The 21195-nt window shown below is 39.4% G+C and overlaps 1 protein-coding gene across 1 annotated transcript; it reads right to left on the bottom strand.

Annotated features, from left to right (window-relative positions):
• Positions 1–3584: 3584 nt before the first annotated feature.
• LOC121186285 (proline-rich transmembrane protein 1-like) lies at positions 3585–20744 on the bottom strand. The gene is made up of 3 exons (XM_041044973.1): positions 20443–20744; positions 19318–19539; positions 3585–4709 (listed from the first exon to the last, which is right to left on the bottom strand). Exons 1-3 carry the CDS (start codon positions 20572–20574, stop codon positions 4554–4556), a joined length of 510 nt encoding a protein of 169 aa, XP_040900907.1. The 5' UTR covers positions 20575–20744; the 3' UTR covers positions 3585–4553.
• Positions 20745–21195: the final 451 nt, after the last annotated feature.

Here is a 21195-nt window from a genome sequence, read left to right as displayed (position 1 = left end):
CTTTTTAAATATATAATTTATAAATATTTGTGTATAAACCTGTAAATAATCAGAAAGTTTGAGGATTCAGAAACAGTTAAAAATGCAAGTTATGTAAAATGAAGAGGCAATATTTAAATTTCTGCTCTATCCTTTGAACAAAAGGTCAGATTTTTTTTTAGTTATTTCACTGAAGCATGTGTTCAGGTAACACTCAGGTGGGTTTGATCTACTCATCAGAGGCTCGTTAAAGTAACTCAACTTGCAGCCAGAGTCCACCTGTTATAAATAAGGCTGTGCCTCAAGTCTCCAGCAGATCATTGCTCTAGAGGTAGCATTGTGATATGGGCAAAAATACTGTCAAATAGTTATACTGTCAAGTGTTGAGTCATGGCCACACAGAAGGCTTGTAAGGGGGCAGTGCATGAAACTAAAATGCTTTGCAGAAACTGGATCAGTTGTTTAACCAAGCACTGTCAGGCAGACCAAAAGCTGCCACACCATCATTAATAAATAAAAAAATAAGTATTACATTAACTGTATCAATTATCTGGCAAGGATGTACAAGTCTATGAAAACTATACAACACAGTTTAATATGAAACATCTCAATTAGAAGCTACAAATTGCCATTTATCAACCTCTATCGTGAGAGGTAACCCACTGTGACTTTCAGTGCTGTAGTTATAGGAAAGCAAAACCTACTTGAAAATTGTTGATGCCAAAGGCAAATGGATTCAGGCCAACTTCAACAGATGTACATGTGTCAGACCTGTTCAACCATTATACCTTGTTCTCCTTTGTAAAGCAGTTCACATCATCAGACCCAGGGACTTCTGCATTCTTAGACTTCCTTTCCTGGATCATTTAAGGTTAAAAAACAGATAGCAGCTGTTACTAATTGTATCCAGAGCAGACGATGTGGGCCTCCAGAAAATTATTAATCACGGGCAACTGCACTTTCACTAATTCACTGAGCTAGAGAAAGAAGAAGAAAAGTTACATTCACAGTAGAGGACTAAAGCCACATATCACAAATCGATTGTTTTAATAACGGAATAGCAACAGTCTGGATCTGAATGATGCCTGGGCAGTGGTCACAGATAATGCCGCCTACTGTCTGAAAGCATATTTGTCTGTCACCTCAATAAATTTAAAAGTTAATTTCTATTTAATTTGTGTACATTTTAGTCATTTACATTAAAAACACACTGTTTTTGGGTAGATTCCCAAAAACTATAATGGAAAAAACATAATTCCCAAAAATTAAAATGGAAAAAAACGGAATTTGGGAAAAAATAAAACGGAATTTGGGAAAAAATAAAACAGATTTTATAGGGCCCTAATATTAGGAGACGGACCTCAGTCCAAGAGATGGCGGCGTGTAATGTGTCACACGTCGGGTTTAAAAGCGACAGTGTGGAGACATTTTGTTTAAAAGAAGTTTTATATTTTCTAAATGCTGGGAAATTGCTCAAGTTAATAATAAAGAAAAGATGGAGATAAATGTGTTTTACTTCAATGAATGGATATTTTAAAATATACATTATTTTACAAGTAACTACAGTGAGTGAGAAAAGAAACATTTTATGTGGGAAAAAATAATTAATCGAGATGCATCGATAATTGGTGAATCGTCGAATCATAGCATTGTGCATCGTAATCGAATCGAATCGTGAGGTGACTTAGATGGCACACCCCTAGAGTTTAGAGTGATCGCAAGAAGTGTAACTGCAAAAAATAAGCAGATTAACCTGAAGTGATGCTGACTCCAGTCAGATTTAAAATCAATAGGAAAAAAAGAAGATTAATGCAGAGCCAGTAATGTTTGGCATCAGTCTGGAGATCAGTGCTGTTAGACTATTCAGTGTTGACATGGTGATGGATGATACCACTGCAAGTATGGACAGAATGAAGAGTAGACACTGCGGAGGACTGGGACAGTATTAGATAGGAGAAAGGTAAAGGTGCTTTTATTTTGACAGTGCTTTTCTTCCAAATTCTTGGAGGACGTCCAATTGTGCCCCGGGGAAGTAACACAGGTCAGAGGACTTCACTAGTATGTGTGTCAGTGATCAAATTGCATGCCAGGCATTGTAAAGGGAAATCCAAGAGGAAGACGAATCTACAGTAAGAGTGAAGGCTATGATAGAAAGACAGGTTTGAATTTACAAGGTAACAATAAGATGTTTTAGGGCAGAAGGAGAGGAGAAGACGGGAAGAATCAGGAAGAGTATAGATGCACAGAGTGAGATAAAAGATATGTAGGGATTCTTCTATGAAGAGGTGAATAATGTGGTTAAATCGAGAGCAAACAAATAGTGGGAGTGTTCGGATAAAGGTGGGAGAGCGGGAAACTGAGACAAACATTTACGGTAACAGCCTTGGAAGACTTCCAGGAAATCCGAACGTCTGCCAAACCTTCGATGGTACTGATATTTCTTCAGACCTGTTCTTTAAAGGAAGTCATGTTTGTTCTCTGACATAACTGATTCGTCACAGAGGGAAAATGATTCCATATTGACACTAAAATCACTGGAGCAGTTACAGTGTCCACACTTTAAACATGCTTTGACTGAAAACAAACAGGTACTCTCGATTCAGCACAGTGAGACGGCAACTCTCCTAACAGACATGCAAATCTTGGGATGTTCCTCATAATACTCTGTGCCATACATGTAAGGTGACCAATTTCCTTTCACATCACAGATTCAGCTCTCTGTGATGACCACTCATTATTTCAGCTCTAGGAATTAATATGTCGTGTAAGATCTTTTGTTTCTCTATGTAAGGGCGCGGTAGGAAAGCAGACAAAACAGACATGTCAAGACAACGTAGAAGATAAGGTGGGCAGAGTAGAGATCGGATTGTAAACATATGGTATAAATGAACAGGGGGGAGGTGAAAGGAGAGCAGTCAACCTGAAACTGGCACAAAATTTTTCTCTCCTCTCACTAGCTCTACTTAAACCACTATGAATCTCTGTAACACATACAGCTGACTGTGTACAGAGGCAAAACATTCTGTACCTTTGAAAAAGAGTGTATAGAAGCACTATGTGATAGAAATTACTTCTTTACATCTTGAGGCACCAGTATTTGAAAACTCATAAGGAAATAATTTCCTTGATTACAGAAAGTACATGTACCATCTAGTACGCTGCTTGTACTGTATTTGATAGACGCAGTTTCGATTTGCAGGTTTGTCTGTTCCAAAGTTCCACTCTCAGCTTTCCAGCAGCAAGATTAATGTTCTAATGTACTGCAACAAACCTTGTTAGGATCTGGCACTGGTCAGATACAAATCATCCAAACAGACCATCCCTCCATTTTCTATACCGCTTTATACGTCAGAGCTGGAGCCTGTTCCAGCTGACTACGGGCGAAAGGCGGGGTACACCCTGGACTGGTCACCAGTCAATCGCAGGGCCGACACACAAAGACAACAACCACCAACACATGCACACACTCACACCTAGGTGCAATGTAGAGTAGCTAATAAACCTCATGTGCATGTTTTTTGGGGGGGATTTTGGGAGGAAAACCCAAGCAGGCACAGGGAGAACATGCAAACTCTGCCCCCAAATAGATCAGACAGCACGAATGGTTTTTCTCTCAATATACTTGAACTTTATTTATAAAGAAATTTGGTATACAGAAAAGTATTTCTTTTTCAGCTTTGACTAAGAAAAGAACAGACACAGACACCGCATGACAAACAGCAGTCAGGCCAGTGATACATAACACACCACAGCTTTCAAATTAAAGAGCTAGAGCCAGTGATTGAGCAACTGGCTGTGTCAGCCATATTGGCTCCACTGTTGCTAAGTTTCTGCCGACTTTGTGAGAAGCTGCACATTCCTGTTCAGTTGTAATAAACAGGAAGCCCTTTCCTCTGTGGTGGATCAGATCAGACAGACTCACACTTGAACTTCACAAAGCCAGATTTATCCTTTGGTGAGTATATTTGGAGCATTACTTTGTTTTTGTTTTGTTTTTTAAATGCAATTCTATGTTAGCAAACTTTTAAGAGTGTTAGAGTTAGGCGTTAGTGCATATTTACAGCCGACAACTCTATCAAAAGGGCAGCAGCATTTCTCTGATTAGATAAAGCTCTTTAAACTGCAGAAAGCAACAACTAGTTTGCTGATTGAACATGAAATGTAAAACTCTCTTTGGATAATACTTGAAGTCTGCATGTGTGGTGGAGCAACATTGCATGCTGAACTCTTAAGGCATCAAAGTTGAAAAACATTTTACATAAAAATTTTTTAGATGTGTGATAACATAGCAAATCGCAAACACAAAAAAAATGTAGAAATATGAACTTTGGAAAGTGGTAAATCTCTACAGTGCTGGAGGGTAACTGATTACATGTAAAGAGCTTTTTATTAAGTGGTAGGCCAACTACTTTTTGAATAATACCAATAAACTTTCTAAGATCTTTTAGCCAATCAGGTGACTACAGGGTTACAAAGTGTCTCCCGAATAGTCAGTAATATTCCTGATGTGGTCTGATTACCTGATGTAGAAAGAGTATGGCGACTAGAAATAAAGGAAGGATGCTGAAACAGATTTAGTTGGAAATGGCGGACACCATAACCACTGTGTAGACAATGGAGAGGATGATGACCCCGATACCGAGTCCCAGGCCCACGTGGTTCAGTGTCCTGGCCATCCTGCTGCTCCGCTCTGCTGTCATCTGGTCCCCGACGTGGTTGGCTTCACGAGCCTGAAGGTGAGAATAAATATTAAATAACGTGAGCAAGTGAAGTTTAAAAAATATATATATATATATATGTGTGTAACAGGCTATGGGCCTCATCTGCAATGCTACAGCGTTTCACTTTAACATACTGAGTTTAAAGGAAGCATATGTCCAACATTAGCCACAATAAGCTACTGGTCATCCCAGACCAAGCAACAAAGAGGTGACCAAGCCCTGAGTGTACTGAAACGAGAAAGGGTATGTTGAAAGTTGATATGAGGATCTTGTTAGCGAACAGTTGCTTATTTACGATGCCAGAGGAACAACATCCTCATTCATTCTGAGTTGTGTTCCTAAAATGTTCCATTCACCTGAGGGGAACCATACAGTCAGGAGATAATTCTATATTGGTTTGTTAACTGTACCGACACGTTTCACACAGATGAGGTCATGTGATTCATTGTTAAAGGCTGATTGCAGCCTCTTTGAATACAATTACATGAATGTTTCACACTTCCATTCAAAGATTGTTTTGATGAAAAGGAATGATAAATGTGGTTTTACGTTGTGCTTCTTTTTAAAAGAATAGTGTGAGTATAAGGCTGGCAGTAACCCATGACAGACTCATAGCCACTATCTGGAAGCACTCAGCCTCACATATACCTATGGGTAACCCCCACGATGAAGAGAGCACACTAACACATATCCCTGAATATATGAACATACATGAACATGATAACTAGTTATAATATAACACCAATACAAAATCTCAAGTCCTTGGCTTTGTGGGGGTAACTCCAGCCAGCATCAAAAAGGGCCTTTATTTGAACCCGTTGCTCACTCGTTAGCTCCTTCTTCACCTTAGCCATGTTCAAAGAGCAACATGTGCTTCAAGACTACATCTAGAGGCTTTGACTTCATAGCAATTGGTGGTGTGGCCTCAGTGACAAAACCTCGATGTTACCAATCACTTAATGAGCGGAATAGGTACATTCAAAAGAATCACACAGCTGTGTCCTAAGACTCTTGATTCACCATCAATTTAACCATGATCACACCTGACAATGATTACACAAGTAATTTGACTTCTTTTGTGAAGGAACATGACTGTGTGACATTGGCCTAGCTTGTTTCTTTTTTTTTAAGGAAAATGACCTAAATCTCTATGATGGCTCTATTCTATGGTTTATAGAGCATAATGATGACTTTGTAGATATTTCATTTGTTTTATGGCCAATTCAACAAAAACAACTGAAATCTCTTAAATATGCTTCTAATGTGAAAATGTAAATATGCTTCTAAGTGTTCTAATAATTTTGGCCACGTATATGATATCTACTACAATCAGATGCAGAAAAACATTCATATTTCTGAAAGTTGCACTTCATCAGTAAGTCTCTCTCTCTCTCTCTCTCTCTCTCTCTCTCTCTCTCTCTACAGCTCAGAGGTCAGCTTCTGGGAAACAGCCGGAGCTGGTATGCAGCCCCTGGTCTTTTTAACAGGGCAAGTCCTTGTGGTCTCCACTCAAGACGCCATGTGTGTTGTGTATCACTGCTATGTGCAACAGAATGGACATGCACAGTGAGGTTGTGGAAATTCCCCAAATTACCCTGATAAACTGCTGAAATCTCCATATGTCCATCCTCCACTCAGAATGCAAGGAAAGGACTTGAAGGACATTTCGTCATAAACGGTGTGGTTTTGTTTAACTGCAGAGGCCAACTTTCAGTTTCTACTGGCATTTGAACACTTGCACTCTCTCTCTGATACTGTGCCGCAAAACAATTATATACACAATGTATTATAGCAGAAAGACCTAATTCAAAATAAAACATAAATAAATATAGACCTTTTAATTAATACCCCTTTGAATGCAGGAAAAAAAAAAAAGAAATTATCCACTGAGCCAAAAAATAAGTTTTTGTTTTAAGAATATATTCATATAAAACTGTAATTCATGCTGCACCTCTAACAGGAAGGTCTTTTTATTTGGCTCTTTGAACTGGAAGCTACAAATTACTTGTTATTCAAACTACAACGATCAAAACAAAACTGCAACATTTAATCAAACATTAACAGCCACAAAACCAACTGGAAAGATTCACTAATGATGTAAATCCCATAACGGTACACTTCCCTCAATCAAATGCTAATTCCAGGAAGTGAAAGTGAATTTACAACTGTCAATAAACCCAGCTGCAGTTCTCCTTGGTGTCTTCTCTCTCACAGGCCATTATCACAGCGTAGTGAAAACACTGGCACTTTTTTAACTTCCAACTGACACAAAAGTGTCTGAAGTCACACAGCACAGCTCTGACCGTGGCTCAGAGATTAAAATATGTATGCCACATTTTATCAAGTAAATTCACCTAATGAGGGTGATAACAAAGAACAAAGAAGCCTTACTCATTCAGTACAAAATCAGATATTCAACGCTGAGGAAGGATGGATTCAGACAAATAATTCCACAACTACGATAGCAACAACAACTTTATATTATGGATCTATAATTACCTAATAATTCTTGAGGCTTCCTAAGGAGATATAAGTAACTGATTGGTAAATTGAACTTTTCTTCCCAGATTGCAATAATTAGAACTAAATTACACAATTCTTTATAGGAAACATTTAGATAAGTATTAGAAAATGTAAGCACGACTAAAAACTTGTTCAACAGTGAATTCAAGGGGAGAAAGGAAGAGTGTAATTAAATCAAGAAAGATCTCTTTAAAAAAAAGCTGAAATTATGAAAATAAAAATGACAAAAGTGCCTACTGCAGCCCTGCGGAGCCCTTCTGGCTCAGCCTTTCTGCTGCTGCTGCTCTGTTGTCTACCTACCATCTACATGACCGTGAGACACCTGCGTGGGTGAGGTATGTCTCGTTGTTAAGGGTGTCTGTCTGTGGTTTCCTATCATCCTCCTCTTAACAAAATCAAAAAGAAAGAATCACTGCGAAGACCGATGGGTACGAGAGACCAGATGAGAAAATCATAGAAAGCAGAAGTGAACAGAGCTGATGAAAGAGAGGGTGGAGCTGACTGTATAGCCATGCAGGGCCTTCCTCACTCACACTGAGAGGAAAAAAGAGAGAAAAAAAAGGAAGAAGCCTGTTAATTCTGGATATCAGGATCGTTCTCATAGTTTAATTCAGTTTCGAGTCACAAAATCCGGAAATGATTCATTTCGATTCAGTTAGATTTTTTATGATTCTGTTACATCAGATAAATGCCAATGATGTGGATTTTTCAGGCCAGGCTGTAGACCCAGCTGAGGGCCAGCTGAAGCTGAGTCAAAGTCCGGCTGAGTCCCCACACCTTACTCTTTTACTCCAAGTCTTTTTCTTCCAAAAACGTCTAAGTGTTCAACTCTTCTTTTTAAAGGAAAACACAAAGAGGCACATCTTAAGCACTGGAGACCAGGGAAGTTGAATCAATAGAGCTTTATTCTTCAATACAGAATTCAAAAGCCTGAGCAATTCTGCAGAAAAACTCATTTTCACCATCTGTGCATCATTTTTGTAGGTGTGTTTCAGACCAAAGGGCATGATCATGCCCCTTTTTCACTTATTTGTTTGTTTTTGGGATGATCCTATCTGTGTCTAAAATTTTGCCCTTCCCACCTTGTATCAAATAATTATGTTTCTAATGGATCTTTGGCTTCTGTTGGCATCTTTTTGTTAAAAGTACTGTACATGGCAGACTGTTGACCAGGTTCAAGGACAGGTCTGGGCAGAACTGGGCCTGTCCCTTTCTATTTCCCTTCGTTTGATTGGTGTGTGTTTATTTGCATCAAAACTTGTGTCCAACCCATCTTCCCTCCCTTGTTTGTTGCAGGCCTGATATCTAATGGTGTCCCCTTTTTATCTCATGTTAGCATATTCCTCTTCTTAATGTTACATGCACTGACACCTTCCCTCACACATCTCCTCATTACAGTGCCATCAGAGTACCATAGCTCATGCAGTGCATGAAAGATAACACACGTGTTGTACAGCAGTAACAGACAGAGTGGCGCCCAAGACAGCCACAGGTGCGAGATAAGCAGAAAACAAGAACACAAATGGATTTTCTCTCCTGGAAGAATACACAAATGGGTTAGAAATGGGTTAGGACACATTGCACAAAACTTGACACCACACCAACACTGCCTTTTCCTGTCTTATCCTGGAAATTTAAATTTCCTCTACATTCAACAAGTGAACTGGAGGTTTTTCCTTGAATCTAAAACGGTGTAAAGTGCACATCAAAGGATAAACTGTAAATACATTTCCCGTGACAACTGTGGCCCGCAGATTTCTTTTTCTTGGCAAAGCTAAAAGACTAAGACATGACACGTGCAGTTTAACAAGGATGATAAAAAAAACTTGCACCACTTACAAGGCATTATAATTACACACATTAAAAAAAATGCTATCTCATACAGCTACACATGGGCAGTGAGTAGCAGATATACAGATGTCAGCTTTAATGGTCACTTTGAGCCCAGACAGAGCAGAAAATCAAAGTCTGCTCACCAATTCATCTGCCCTGTTTGTGTTGACAAGACATCAGCATGACATCGGCAGACAGCTGCTAGCCTGTGTTAGCTCCCCGGCAGGGACAGACTGAATTAAGGCCACACGCTGTTCACGGTAGCCAGAGATAACATCTCTTTGACAAACAAAGCGAGAGCTCAGATCAGCGTGCGGAATCACTTTTCAGTCTGTCTCTCTCGTAGATGCGACCTCTGGATTGACTATAATGGCATCAGAGAAGGACCCTGAGTCAGAACAGTCCCCCTGTGTCAAGTCTGACACTGAGGCTGTCACCTATCATCTACATTTCACTTTAACTTACAGTGACCTTTTTGTGCTCCTTGTAATAACGTGACTTCCACTAAAGCAGATATCATGGCTCCCTAAGTGAACCACTTACAACAAGTAACCACTGCCTACACACACACTGCCTAAAATTTAGGACCGATGCACCTGTTTACTGAGAAAATGCGCGCATGCAAAGATTGATCTTGAGAGTTTTTAGAATTAAATAATAAAAAAAAAAAGTGGATTGGAAAAATTCATGTTTTTATTCATCCAGCACTGGGACAATTTCTGTCACACACTCAAACGAGTGTTTCTGCATCTGCAACTCTGTCACACCACACTTGCAGCATCACTTTGACCATTTGCTGGAACATTTCTTAACACCTTAACCAAACAACTCCCACCCCTAACCCTCTCTCCCCTGGTGAGACCTCAGATTCTCTGAGCCTTCACCTGATTGGCTGATGGCAAAATCAACGGGGGAAGTTTTTTTCCACTCTGTGTCACTGCTCTGTGTGCCTCCAGCTGACATACTTGTACCTGTTTTCATACAAAAGACACTTGCATTCAGATACAGAAACACAGTGTCTGTGGTCTGTGGATATTTTTTGGTAACTGAAGGCTCATGTAGCTGCTGTTGTTTATGTAGACTAAACAGGCGTAGCCCCAAGCCTGCAGCTTATTTCGGGGACGCCTGCATTTTTAAAGTGAGCTCTGTGTGATTTTTAACTTCAAAAGGTCCACTAGCTAGGTCTTTACAATCCCCCATCTGGGATTTATTATAGTCTGGCTCTCTGAGGTGAGGCCCACCCGGGGGTACGAGCCTGAGCCTGGTGCTTGCCCCCAAGAGAAAAAAAAAGACACTACATGACACGCCACAGTGACTCATTGCTAGGATGGATGTGAGTACATTGCTTGTTTCAATTTAAAGCTGCACTAAGCAATACTTTTGTAATAATGATGGATCAAATTACTATATGTAATGTAAAAGGTGTTTTTCTCATACTGATGAACCCACAGCAAATTATCACGTGAGCTCCCCTCAGCTCTGTGGAGTGTTTTTCAGTTCTCTGTTTTCTGGCCCACAACAATCAGTCTTGATTCCAGCTGCAGCAGTCAGCTGTTTACAGTGACAAAGCTCTGAAACCAGTTCTGCACCTAACAACACATAGTCAAAGCTTGAAACTAGGGACTGAACACATTGGAGCACTTATCAACCAATTAATATCAGTGCCGGAACAATGTATCATCCAAAACAGGCCTATCACAGATGGTATCAGCAATGCACTGACCCACATGCAATGATATAAAAACATTTAATTTTACAAAAGATAACGCAATAAAAAGATGCTTGGGGTAATTTAGAAATCGTTTCATGACATCGTTTTTGCAGCACATGTAGCGGAGTACAAATCACAGCTGAGCAGACGGTGGTGTGGAGTTGAGTGATGTCTTCACGGCAAGCTGCTAACTACTAAGAATCTCGACCATATATCGATGTTGGAATTTTTTTGATCCTTAAAATCGGTATTGGCCCCCAAAATTTCCAGTATTAATGTTGGACTTAAATTCATTAGGACATGTAGGTCAAACATTGAGTCCACGTCTCCGCATGAATGCTAGTGTTGTTCAATATCTGCTGAATGTGTAAACTGGCAACTGTTTGCACATACATTAGCCATAAAATCTCTATAAGGTGATAAAATATCAATGTTGTGTTCATTCCATTTTTAAAGTCTAGATATAGTAATTATATAAAAATTATTAAATCTACTGCTGCCAAACATGATTTTGCAACTCTAACAAATCAGGTCATAATTGAATGATTTTTTTGGGTAGCTGAACACTGCTGTCTCTGCCTATTAAAACCTATTATAACCCTAACCCTCCAGTCAAGAGATATATGTTAGTAAGTGCTGAGTGGTAGTCGTTGGTAGCAGTCAAGCTTACATACCTTGCATTTTAACTTAGAAGTCAGCCTAAAGGCAGAGTTAGAATTTAACAGGAGCTTTACCTGAATGAAATGTTCAGATGAGCAACTGTGTGTGTTTATTCCTGTTCTGCTAAATCTCAAACCACCAATACACATGATGAAGTTAAGCCATGCCATCCTGTAGCATTTAGGCCGTTAGTCATACTGAGCTGGGGAAAACCCAGCTGAACAAATATTTAAACTGTGATCACAGCTATGTGCTTATTCAGTATTTAACATTGCCTTCAAATGTAACACAGAATATAATTTTTCATATCACATATCATATACATGTGACTTTAAATTTAAATAGAGCTCTCTTCCAGATCAATCATGATCAGGAGGCTTTGCGTTCATTAACATTTTACTTTAAGCCTGCTGCGTTTGCGTTGGTGTATTCTATTTCCATTTCCATCCCTCCATGCTGCAGAGTACTCTATGACCTTTCAGCCATCTTAACTGGCAGGCAACAGGTGGTTGCCTTCATGTTGTTCTCTGTAGCTCAGATGTTTAACACATAGCTGCCTCCATTGGCACCTAAAACTAACATCACGTCAGGCTTTAGAAAAACACTGCATTCTTTAATGTTATCATTTTTCGACTGTTGCACTTGCCAGGTGGAATTATAAAATCACATCAGTTTGTAAATGAGAAATTTAATAAACCCAAACACTGACAACAGAAAAGTTGATAGTGGAGAACTTTTTGTTTGCAGCAAACTTAGTGTGGTCACTCATTTCAGCAGGGACCTCTCGCATGTTCACGGTCGAGAGGCTGGTTGTTGTGATAGGTGTGATGTGTTGCGAGCAGCAGGAGGAAATGATCTCATATTACAAAAATGGTGAAATCAGTGGTTAAAATAAAACCACACTGAAGCAACTGGGTTTAATTAGCTGCCTCATGGACCTTGATGTGTTAAAATTTGAGTCGCACACTTTGAAAGACATTTCAAATTTATTTAATATGCATTAATGTAATGTTAGTGGAAGGACACAAGCCTGACGGTGTGTGTGTGTGTAAACTGAGAATGTTGTAAATTTTTAATCTGAATTATTTAATTTATAATTTTCCCATACCTTTTGATGGTAAATGTCATTGTTGTTGCAGCAGAGGGCTTCTGCAGAAGGACAGGAAGTACTAAACATGGCTCCACATTGTAAGGAAGGGGTCCTTCCAGTTACTGTCAGGATGTTTATCAACTGGCAATACGAGCCAAGCTGGGAGGAAAAGCTGATGTCTTGGGAAACAAAGAACCATTTGATGACGCTGCCACAGAAGCGAGGAGCGGCTTGGAGCCCGAAACACAGACAGCTGATGTCAAACCCTGACAAAAGCATCACTTGTCTGGACACTCCAGTGTTCAGCGCCACACCTCTCCTCATCTCATCCTGGGGCCAACAGAAATCACTCTCATTTTCTAGACATTTACAGAGTAATAAAGTTTTGTTTCTCAGCAGAAAAGCGTTAAAGATGAAGAATGTGAAGCTGAAATCAGCATTAAGTCCGCTTCCCAGCAGGCTAGGACACTTTTACTTTCTTGTTCATCGTCGCTGAGATGCCAAAGGGAGAATGTTAAGTGGGACAGATTCCAGGAGCCAGCTCTGTATCTCTCCACCTCTCTCTGCCTCCTTGTCTTTTATTCCCTTCTTTATCTCATTTCTGTCTCTACCTCTTTTCCTGTTTAGCTTTCCAGCTATAAACTCTCCAAGTGACGCAAGCACACATGCACAGTTTGACACGCACCCAAACCAAAACATGGCTGTCTCTTGCACTCCCTCCCAGAAAACTTTCAACTCTCCCTTTCCGTCCCCCTTTGTCCCATCATTCCTCACTCCCAATCTCAAAGTCTTTGTCGCTTTCTCTCATTTCTTCCGCTCTCTTCGTTCCTCTGAATTTCTCTCGACTCCTTCTCCTCCCAGTTCATCCATCTCCCTCGTTATGCAGCCACATAAGAGAATAATGGAGACACAATGAGACATCAGCTCCAACTGATTTATACAAAACAACTAGTAGAAGATTGTGGAGGAGCACTAACAAGCGCTGTTTCCTCTCCCTCCTCTCTGGCACTATGTCTCTCTAAGGGAGATGAAGTGATGGCCTCCATATGGCCAGACTGATTAGATCCTCATGACTGTGCCACGGCCGCAATTTATACAATTTAAAATGGTATTTACAGATATAAACATTTCACAAAAGTTATTCCAAAAAAAGTCAGTGTTTGTGAGTAGAACTGCAGTGAAATCCAAACTTCACACTATGGTGCATGCAATGTAACACCATATGTAAATACTACACAGTGCAAAAACATTTCCCTGAGCAATAACAACCCCAGAATAGAAATACAGTGTTTAAACACGCTATGCAAAACAAATATGGTGAGAAACTTTTACCGGAAATGAACATCTCTCATTTCCTGCCTCTTTCACCTTTTTTTACCCCTAACACTTAGTTGTTCATTTCATGAAAGAGAATTTATATGAACAGAATGAGGTCATGAGAAATCAACAGCAACCAAAAGTCTCAGAGTAACACGCTGCTGTTTCTGAAGGGAAATTTTCACCTCCAGGTTGCAGCAGGTTGGTGTTTATGCATTTTCAGTGTTCTTTCACTTTCCTTGGCTTGAACTGCACACGTGTTTGAGTGGGAGGGAGCTCGTTCAAACCAGACAATGTGTGGGGGTGACTTTTCTGTTTGCCAGACACGTTACTGAGACAAAGGAATGTGTAGAAAGAGTGACAGAGAAACACAATAGCAACAGGAAGGCCAATATGTTATCAAGAGTCCAGGGACTTCCAGGAAACCCAACATAAACATGATGTTAAGTCAATCATGGGTGTGGATCAACATTTTTTTTTTTAACTGAAATTTATTCTACCGATTACTGTGTAAACACCCTAAATCCTTGTGTTTCCCAGGAATACACATAAAAACATACTCCCTTTTCCTGGGGGATGAACCAGTGCGAGCCCAGGATTTTTAGCATGCGTGCTTGCGTCTTGATGCATCATTGTATTTGCATTCTAAAGACAATCGTCCATCTAGAGACAAAGAGGCTTTCTCCTAACTTCATTGATGATTCATGCTACCACACAACTGTTGTCGCTAAATACTAAAATCCCACTTTGAAGTGCTGTTATTACAGAAAAATATGTGGATCATAACTTTTCATACTAAAATGGCAGCTTGGAGTTCAGTTGAGTGAATTAAATAAAATAAAGTAAATTTTTTTTTTTTAAATGAGGGAGATTAATAAAACAAGTGTAAAATCTGTAATGCAGTGTTATAATGTTCCAACATAAGGTCTGAAAACAATGCTACTGTGCTTCAAACCTTTTTGATCAAGGCACCTATATGACTAAACGTGCTAGACTTTCCTTTCCTTCTACAGCAATAACAGATCAGCACTGTAAAACTGCTCTGATGTTCCCATATAAACACTGTGCTGAATGAAGTCTCACCTGATTTTGGACTGACCTTCTGAGACAAATATCTACTGCTGGATGGATTACTCTGAATTTTAATAGAGATATTCAAAGTCCCCAGATGGTAAATTCTAATCATTTCAGTGATCCTCTGACTTTTCATCTAGTGTTGTTATCATTATCAACATGAGCATGTTAGCAAGTTTAGCACACCGCCTCTCAGAGTCTTGGTTGCTTAAAACATAATCCGCTCCTACAGTCATCCTGCAGCCAGTAACTCCTCAGCACTGCGGTAGATTAAATTTTACAGTGTTAGTCTTATCTACCAGCAGCCAGTAAGAGGTGTGTAAATACATCATGGAAACTGCAGTCCTTTGGACCTGGGCACATAACAGCCACGTCGTTACTACCAGCTCCAAATATAATGTAGTTATCTGCATTTCCTCTTTTCTGTACACTGAATGATTGGAGCCATATGGAAGCAGCTATTTTGAAATGTGATAAAAATTCACTTTTGGTCCCTTTGGTAACGAAATACTCTCTGTCTATTGAGCTGGAATTTCACTATCCTTTTTTACTGAGTTCATCTATTTTCTTTGAGAGCACTTCAGGCCAAAATACCTCAGATAAGTGACTCCAGGACAGTCTTTTTTTTTCTTTTGTGTTTCAACACTGCTCTGTTTCTCATTTATGAAGCTACAATGTCACAAAGGGGGTGTCCAAAGGAAAATGGAATTGTTTTCTCTTTAGAAAGAATAATTTGATCTGGGAAATGTTTCCATGCGTTTGTTTCAGCCTCCTGCTCCAATTTATAACTCTACAAGGCAATGTTACCGTGGACCCTGCAAAGGTTTGTCATTTCTTAAATTCTAAGTGTCATCATGAGATCTGAAGCAGGGAAAGTAACTGATGGTAAGGATGTGATTTATCAAAAGTACAGTTCTTAGGATATGTTGGCTGAAAGCAAAGAAGAGGGGGAAAGAGGTCTGCCTGTTTTATTAAAAAGAGCCGAACAATACTTGCAAAATATGTTGGAAATTACGTTATTGCAAAATCTGAAAGCATGTGATTTACTCTAGTGGAACAGGATGGGAGTTTAGGTTGAGTAACTCTTAAGAAAGAAGAACAGGAAGCGTGAGAACATATCCATACTATAATTGAATACAGTAGCAGCTTAAGTTATACTGGGGTTTTCCACGAGGTTTAACTCAAATGATCTAAAGCTGAACGGAACGCCAACACTTCAGTTCTGTTCTTAACCATTTGGGGGACATGTCTGATCTTGCCATGTCTGTTCAACAGCAACAACTGTATCAGTAATTAAAGAATGGGTCTTTGAGGTAAAGACTTTATTGTCAGATAATTCTGTGAAAGTCCCCGTACTGAGCTGCAGAGACACCTGAAGCAGTGTTGTGTAGTAACATGCGTCGGATCTTCATTGTGATTATATCTTCGCAGGATATGACGCTCACAGATCAGTGATTTCTAAGAAGGACTGAGATCATGTTTCAGTCAGGTGAAAGTTGTTGATATTTTGTGCTAGTATTCAGCGTCTTTTAACATGACCCTTTTAAAGCTTCAGTTCATCCACCGACAGTTATAAAACCTGAGCTATAGTACAGTCTACCAAAACCTTTTGTGAGTACTTTAATAAATATGTAATATATATGTATATATAACTGTAGGTTTTATAAATAAGTAGTTCCTGATGACATGTTACCAGGAACATATTAGAAAACTTGATGACGATTCAAGATGATTCTTTTCAACAGAAATTTTCTAATTAAGTTCATTCACCGTTTTCAGCCAACTGATAAAAAATCACTTCCGCTTCTCAGAATCACGACTCAAATCTGAACACACAGACCTCAAACACACAGTGCGGAAGTCAGCAAACTATTCCCAGTCACTGTGGTTTCTACAGCTCTGGTCAGACACCACATAAATGAAGTGGTCCTTATAACCTCAGCTCTTGCCTGACAATTACAAATATTCAGACTTTTTCTCCAGTATCAACAGTAATCCAGCAATTGTGTATCTGTCCATCCATGGTAACAGTGCAAACAGGAACAACACGCATCAGACAGATTTGCCAGAATGTAAACAACCTTTGGAAGAACAATCAGGCTGAAATGACTTCGGCTTATCGCTGGTCTAACAGAATTGGTTTATATATTGGCCAGTAAATGACGAAAAAACTGATTAGAGAAAAGTAAAACGTCCTCCCTTAAAAAGGAGACGGACCCATTGACACAGCTGAAGACTGGACCGGCTGGTCAATCTAAACATACTGAGTAAAGTTTGTTGACATCATCTTACATAACTTTATACGTGCTGAAGTTCATGTTTTGTCAACAGTTTGCTGCCATTCGGAGCCGTGTATGTACAACTACTAACGGTACCTATAACAACAGAGGTGCCTATTTCTCATCTCTGTACTAAACTAAGAATCCTCCATTTGAAGAATGGAAGCAAACAAACATGTACGAGCACATTTGTTGTTTTCAACTGTCAGGATAACAACTGGATGCTAAACATGGACTAAGTCTAAAAGTAGAGTTTAACATCTGCTGCTATAGAAGATATGCCACGGTAAGCTGTCTGTCACCAGTACATGCCCAGGATCGGTTCAGTATATACAGCATACGTGTGTGTGTATAAGCAGGCATATGGATTTTCTGGACATTTATAAAGTGCAAGCAACAAATGACTTAGTAAGATGTATGTTCTTTCATGGCAACTTCAAATCTTCGAAAAAGGCCACCTTCCATGTGCGAGTAAGACTCTTTAAATGTTTAAGGGCCAAATAAATTTTATGTTTGGCTTTTAACCCATTTAAAAAAAAATGTGTAGGAGGTCACACAAGAGTTTTTCCACTCTGAGGGTAAGAAATCAACCTCATGGAAGCAATCAACCAACTTTTCCTCTTACACAAGCGTGTACTTTTTTTTCCCTTTTTTTGCGCCATACAATTCCTGTGAGTCACAGTGTAAAAACAAACTCATTAACTTTGTGAATTACCTCACAAAAACAAAAAGAACGTGATTGTCTATAAACTGGAGAATCAATCCTAAACTGAAGTGAGGAACAACGTATTTAAGAAAAAAATATTCAATAAATGATAAATTGCACATGATTTAATAATAATAAAGACACTCTAGATTGGAGTTCAACAACACATAGGAGTTATTTCTTGCATTACATTATTAACCTCACCCACTGTGATTACACCGTAGAGGAGGAAACATGACACCATGATGACAGACGAAACAAATGTTTAGACCAACAGGAGATAACATACTATTACTACAATTAGTAATGCTAACAAAAGTCCTGTAAATAAACTTTACAAGAAGATTGATCAGATAAACAGATAACAACTAAGATAAAAAAAATCATTGATTTAAAAGAAAAACAGAATTTGCTGCCATGATCTTTCCAGTCAAGTCAAAATCTCTATCTCTGAGTCCAGATCATGGACCAACAAAGAGGCAAAATAAAGTCCAGAGATGACACCGAGCAAAGGGGAACATAGGGTAATCAAAAATAATGTAACTCAGGGTACGCTACCTCTGAGGTCACGCAACACTGAGCACCACCAAATCTTTGTTAATATTTTTGTCGTCATCTAAAAGCAGAGCGGTGATGCAGGCTGTTTTTGAAATGTGCACTGTTTTCCAATTTGCCAACATGAGGCAGCAGTGCAGTGCATAAACTCATGCAGATACAGGTCAGGAGCTTCAAACATCATCATGGTGGAAAAACAACGTGATCTCAGTGACTTTGACTGTGGCGTGATTGTTGGTGCCAGGCTGTTTTTAGTGTTTCTGAAACTGCTGATCTCGCACAACAAGAGTTTACTCAAAACGTGCAGACTGGTTGGAGCTGACAAAAAGGCTACGCTAAATCAGATAACTACTCTTTACAACTGTTGTATACAGAAAACATCTCAGGATGAACAACTCGCCCAACTTTGACGCAGATGGGCTACCACAGCAGAAGACCATGTCCACTCCTGTCAGCCAAGAAGAGAAATCTGAGGCTGCAGTGGCCCTCGTCTGATGAATCTGGACTTCTGCTGACGCTGCAGATGGTCTGGTCAGAGTTTGGCATCAACAGCATGAACCCATGGACCCAACCTACCTTGTGTCAACAGTTTAGCTTGGTGGTGCGATGGTGTAGGGAATGTTTTCTTGACAAACTTTGGGCCTTAAAACCAATCAGTCATCGTCAATGCCTCAGTCTGTATGAGTATTGTTGATGACCATGTTCATCCCCTTATGGCCGCAGTTGACCATCTTCTAATGGCTACTTCAAACATGATAATACAACATATCATAAATCAAAAATAATCTAAAACTGGTTTCATGAACAGTGAACTCTGACCTCCCCAGTCACCAGATCTGAAAATAAACATATGCGTGAATCACACTCACTGAGATGGAGTAGATGAGGGCAGCAATTCCAAGCGGCAGGCAGCAGCACAGCATAGTGAAGATGGAGTAACACAAGTAGTCATTGACAGGTTGAGCCAGTGGACAACGAGTCACGTACACTGTGGGCTGGATAGTGACGGTGTTTGGCTGTCCTGGGTACTGCTGACCCATGGGATATGGTCCGTATCCTGCTCCGGCATAAGGTGGTGGAGATGCAACACCCTGCAGGCCACAGACAAGAAATACAATTACATCAATGGGGAGGGTGGGGTGTTGACACTGGATGGTTTCTGAAAAAACGAAAGTAAGATTTGGCCCCTGATGAAGATGATGAAACACCTTTTCCTCTGCGGGCTGTTGAAGCACAGTAAACTGGCTAAACTGGAAGAGGCCTCACATGAGGCCTGATCTGTATTTTAGCTTAGAGGAAGTGGAACTTAAAACTGTTACTCTTCTCAATTTTTACCATCAAGGCTCAACGATTCTTGAATTTATTTATTCATTCATTTAGTTATTTATTTTTGATGCATTTTGTCACCACAGTAGTGGCAGTGGTATTCACTGTGGTGACTAAAACAACTGTTGCTGATTTCATTGTCATATTTGTGATACCACAAACTGCGACAATCATTTTCCTTGAATTAAATAAATAAATAAATAAATAAATAAAGTGTTGACGTTCAGTCGTCTGGTTAACAATTTATCACATCCGTTAATTTGCGGGCGTATCCGCCTACAATCCTAGACCTAAAAAAAAAAAAAAAAACTTTAAAGACTAATGTGTGACCGTGTACTAGACATAATAATAATAATAATAATAATAATAATAATAATAATAATAATAATAATAACAAAGAAAATAGAGTTTTTTAAAGTCCCCGCAACTAGAGCGCTGTTTAAGTAAACCAAAGCGGTGCAGTTCATACTTTTTCTCTTACATTAACACAAGATAAGAAAACTCTTCCCAAGAAATGTAAACTGGGTTTAAAAAAAAGGTCCTGACATTTGCTTTTTAGTATGTTTAGCGGTGTTTAGATAATATAAAGGGGGAAAAAACATTAATTCTTTAGTTTTTAAAGTCAAGAAATTATCACATTTGTGTTTGCCCGGTGTTGGGATGCTTACCATCGGTTGTTGTGGATATCCCATGCCGGGCTGAGGGTTGTCATGGTAGGCCGGAGGGGCTGACTGTCCCAAGAGGGACTTCTCATCGGTCCAGTCCTGTGGAGGAGCGCTCGCAGACTTGTTGGGGTCCATAATACAAAAGATTGGTCTTTGGGATTTCAGAAGGAAAAAAAAAATCTTCCTTTTTTTTTTTTTTTTTAGGTCTAATGGCAAATTTCCACCGTCGACTTCTGGGGTTTTTTTTGGATGTTGCTCCGCTGCAGCAAAATGTACTGTCCAAGCGAGGAGTTACGATCAATTTCACTCATCAGTGCGACCGTCAAGTGACCCAGAATGAACAGGAAACTAACCGTCAGTACTTTCAAATTAAAAGCACCATTCGACGTATCCTAAGAGCGAAAGTTTAAGAACATGATGTTCTCAAGCTGCAGCATGTCATAAAATCAGATGAAACCACATGAAATAATATTCAATGAACACTGGGACCTACTTACGGGATTTATCTTTACAAAAATGCAAGCAATCTGAGAAACAGTTTATGAGTCGGGGAGAAAATGTCAGCAACAAAGCAAATTTTACGTTTCATTCGTGAAGTGAAACGTAAAGTTTGAGGAAACAAAAACAAAAGCAAAAAAAATGAAAGAAAAGAATTAACACTGTACCTGCAAATTAACCCGATCTCATTTCGCAAACTACCGTTACTTCAAAATACTTTTATTAAAACAAATTCGTCAAATTTCCGGTGCTGGTTGG

Source organism: Toxotes jaculatrix, chromosome 8, assembly GCF_017976425.1.
Source record: "Toxotes jaculatrix isolate fToxJac2 chromosome 8, fToxJac2.pri, whole genome shotgun sequence".
Classification (NCBI taxonomy): Eukaryota; Metazoa; Chordata; class Actinopteri; family Toxotidae; genus Toxotes; species Toxotes jaculatrix.
The sequence above is the reverse complement of the archived record's forward strand: the minus strand, read 5'-3'. Positions and strand labels throughout refer to the sequence as shown.